Raw genomic sequence first — 3,629 nt, 5'->3', positions numbered from 1 at the left:
TATGTATGTTTAAAGCCCAGAGCCATGCAAAGATATTGTCATATGTAGCAAATGGATGTTGGATAAAAAGCATGTGTTTTAGAGTTTAGTCTCAGAGCAGTGTTTGAAGTTTAGTGTTGAGGAAAAGAGATATGTATTAGAATACTGCCCTTTTGTGTTAGTAGTTACATTTAAGAAGTTACTTAGCCTTTAGAAGCCTCAGGTTCTTCTTTTACTAAATGAGGGTAAAACTGATTCTTGGCATGAAAATTGAAGAGAAAATTAACTTTTGAATTTTATACAGAAAATATTGTGTATTTTGGTAAACATTATCCATAGTAAAATTATAGGAAAGAAGGTACATTTGGCTACTGCCCTCAAAATAAACCACTGCCTCATGCAATACCCATGGGTCCTTTTCCTTTGTCGTGAATTTATTTTAAACTTTCATCTACATATCAAGAATAAATAATGTAGACACAGAAAGTCTTGGCTTTGGGTTTTGTCTCCTCCACTTACTATTCATGTGTCTGCCTTTCTATTCATTCATCCTCTTGACAAGTGTTATTTATTTATTCCAGCTTTATTGAGATATAATGGACACATGACACTGTTTAAGGTATCCAACACAGTGATTTGATAGATGTTTTTATTACAGAATGATTACCACAATAATGATAGTTAACATGCATAAGAGTTGGGTTTTTGTTCACTACAGAGCCCAGAACATTCTGCTGTCAAAAACATGGAAGAAGGAAGGGCACAATCTCTGTATAACTGTTGCACTAGACACACTCCTCGCTTGGTGGAAGTTTCAGTTTTTAAGTCTCTGTCTTGTCACCATCTCTGTCTAATTGCATCTTTTTCTAAATTACTGCAACGATTTTCAAAAAGCTAGTTCATTATAGAAATTACATTGAAACCCAAATTATATTAAGAGAATCAAAAGTTATCAGACAGATGTATGTTCTAGGAAATTTTGTGGAAAACAAAGGTTTCAACATTTGGAGGAATGAAAAGATGTGGTTTCCTGGAAGAAGAGGAAGGCAGAAAGAGAGTTGCAGATATATGAAAAATGGAAGCCAAGATTTTGGTAGACCTGGAGCCTATTCCTGAATCATCATAAAGTCTCCATGGTTAGTAGTTGCATGTGTAAAGAAGTGAGTGCAACCCAACATCCATGACACATGTGAGTCATATCTACTGACCTACAAGAGTTTATTATGTTTGTCAAGAACCAGCAGAAACAGGATCTAGAGCCTCAGAGAAACCCATGAACATATCCCCAGAAGGCTAGGATTTCCTCCTTCTAGCTAGGATTTCCTCCTGCCCAGCAGCTTCCCCAGGCCCCTCTTCATGTCTTTGTTTCTCAGACTGTAAATGAAAGGGTTGAGCATGGAGGTCAGGACTGTGTAGACAAGTGTAGCCACTCGGTCCTGAACAGTGTAGCTGGACAAGGGCTGTAAATAGACATAAAAGATGCTTCCATAAAACAGGATGACCACAGTGAAGTGGGAGCCACAGGTGGAGAAGGCTTTGTGTTTCCCTGCAGCTGAGGGGATCCTGAGAACTGCTATGAGTATTCGCACATATGAGAAAACAATGCATAGGAAGGGGGTCACCCAAAACACCAGCCCTTCTGTCTTTATTGTGAGATCATTGACAAATATGGAGGAGCAGGACAATTTCAGCAGAGGGTTGATGTCACAGAAAAAGTGGTGGACAACATTGGAGTTACAGAAGGTGAGCTGATTCAGCAAAACTATGTGTAGGAGTGAGTGAAAGTGAGGCAGTGAGCAGGAGAAGGCCACCAGCAGGACACAGGGGCGGCGGCTCATGATGGTGATATAGTGGAAGGGGTCACAGATGGCCACATAGCGGTCATAGGCCATGGCTGCCAGAAGATAACTATCAGTGTTGCCCAAGGCATATATGAAATACATCTGGGCCAGACATCCAGCATAGGAGATGGTCTTGTTCTCTGACAGGAAATTCACCAGCATCCTGGGGACAATGGTTGTTGAGAAGCAAATGTCAATGAAAGACAGGAAACTCAAGAAAAAATACATGGGGGTGTGCAGTTGAGGGTCAGAATTGATGGCCAGGATGATGAGCAGGTTCCCTGTTATGGTGACCAGGTACATGATGAGGAAGAGGATAAAGAGTGGTTTCTGGTCCTCTGGCCGTGAGGAAAGTCCCAGGAGTATGAACTCAGAGACACTGCTGGTTTGATTGAGTCTTTCCATTGACTTTGGTCTCGCTATGTACAAGAAGGTTTGTTATTTATCATGCTCCTATTCCACAGCCCAAATTACAAGAACCCAGCAAGTCTTTGTTGTCCTCTATTTGGGCACTATTAGCAGCTGAGCGGAGAAGGCAATGGCTCTATTTGGGGCACCATAGTCACTAGCAGCTGTTCTGGGAAAGCAACCAACTTTTTTGCTTGGAGAATCCCAGGGACGGGAAGCCTGGTGGGCTGCCTTCTTGGTCCCTTGATGTGGTCCTCCCTTTCCCAATCCATCATAAGGGCCTTATGATATGAAAACCTGAAGGAACAGAAGAAGGGTTTTCCTTTAGAAACCATCACAGCTGGACCCCTTGATTCAAGTTCCTTAGTTCCTAGTCTACGAAATCTGTGTCCCTGCTGGGAATACAGCAATAGAACAAAATTCTTGCCTTTGTGTAATTCATGTAGCTTGGGTGATAAGTCAGATGATCACAAACAGTATATGTAATACAGTATCAGGTAGTGATACATACACGTAGCAGTACAGAATACATCAAGGATGTATATTGTCACCAGCTTGTTTAACTTATATGCAGAGTACATCGTGCAAAATGCCGGGTTGGATGAAGCATAAGCTGGAATCAGGATTGCTGGGAGAAATATCAATAACCTCAGATACACAGATGATACAACCTTTATGGCAGAAAGTGAAGAGAAACTAAAGGGCCCTTTGATGAAATTGAAACAAGAGAGTGAAAAAGCTGACTTAAAACTCAACATTCAAAAAATTAAGGTCATGGTATCCAGTCCCATCACTTCATGGAAAATAGACGGGAAAACAATGGAAACAGTGACAGACTTAATTTTCTTGGGTTCCAAAATCACTACAGATGCTGATTGCAGCCATGAAATGAAAAGATGCTTGCTCCTTGGAAGAAAATTATGACCAATCTAGACAGCGTATTAAAAAGCAGAGACATTACTTTACTAGGTGCATCTAGTCAAAGGTATTGTTTTTCCAGTGATCATGAATGGATGTGGGAGTTGGACTATAAAGAAAGTTGAGCACCAAAGAATTGATGTTTTTGAACTGTGGTGTTGGAGAAGACTTTTGAGAGTCCCTTGGACTGCAAGGAGATCAAACCAGTCCATTCTAAAGGAGATCACTCCTGAATATTCATTGTAAGGACTGATACTGAAGATGAAACTCCAGTACTTTGGCCACCTGATGTGAAGAACTGACTCATTGGAAAAGACCTGATGCTGGGAAAGATTGAAGACAGGAGGAGAAGGGGAAACAGAGGATTAGATGGTTGGATAGCATCACCAAGTGTATGGACATGAGTTTGAGCAAGCTCTGGGTGTTGGTGATGGACAGGGAAGCCTGGCATGCTGCAGTCCATAGGGTCACAAAGAGTTGGAC

General features: G+C 41.3%; 1 protein-coding gene across 1 annotated transcript; it reads right to left on the bottom strand.

The window, feature by feature from the left end:
* Positions 1 to 1,292: 1,292 nt before the first annotated feature.
* On the bottom strand, positions 1,293 to 2,225 carry LOC102271493 (olfactory receptor 1L8). Its single transcript, XM_005909056.2, has one exon. The coding sequence runs from the start codon at positions 2,223 to 2,225 to the stop codon at positions 1,293 to 1,295; it is 933 nt and encodes a 310-aa protein (XP_005909118.2).
* Between the last annotated feature and the right edge of the window lie 1,404 nt (positions 2,226 to 3,629).

This window comes from Bos mutus, chromosome 11, assembly GCF_027580195.1.
Source record: "Bos mutus isolate GX-2022 chromosome 11, NWIPB_WYAK_1.1, whole genome shotgun sequence".
Lineage (NCBI taxonomy): Eukaryota > Metazoa > Chordata > Mammalia > Artiodactyla > Bovidae > Bos > Bos mutus.
The sequence above is the reverse complement of the archived record's forward strand: the minus strand, read 5'-3'. Positions and strand labels throughout refer to the sequence as shown.

Excerpts from the sequence above, each read along its gene's own strand:
- LOC102271493 (XM_005909056.2), bottom strand. The coding sequence starts at position 2,225 with ATGGAAAGACTCAATCAAACCAGCAGTGTCTCTGAGTTCATACTCCTG.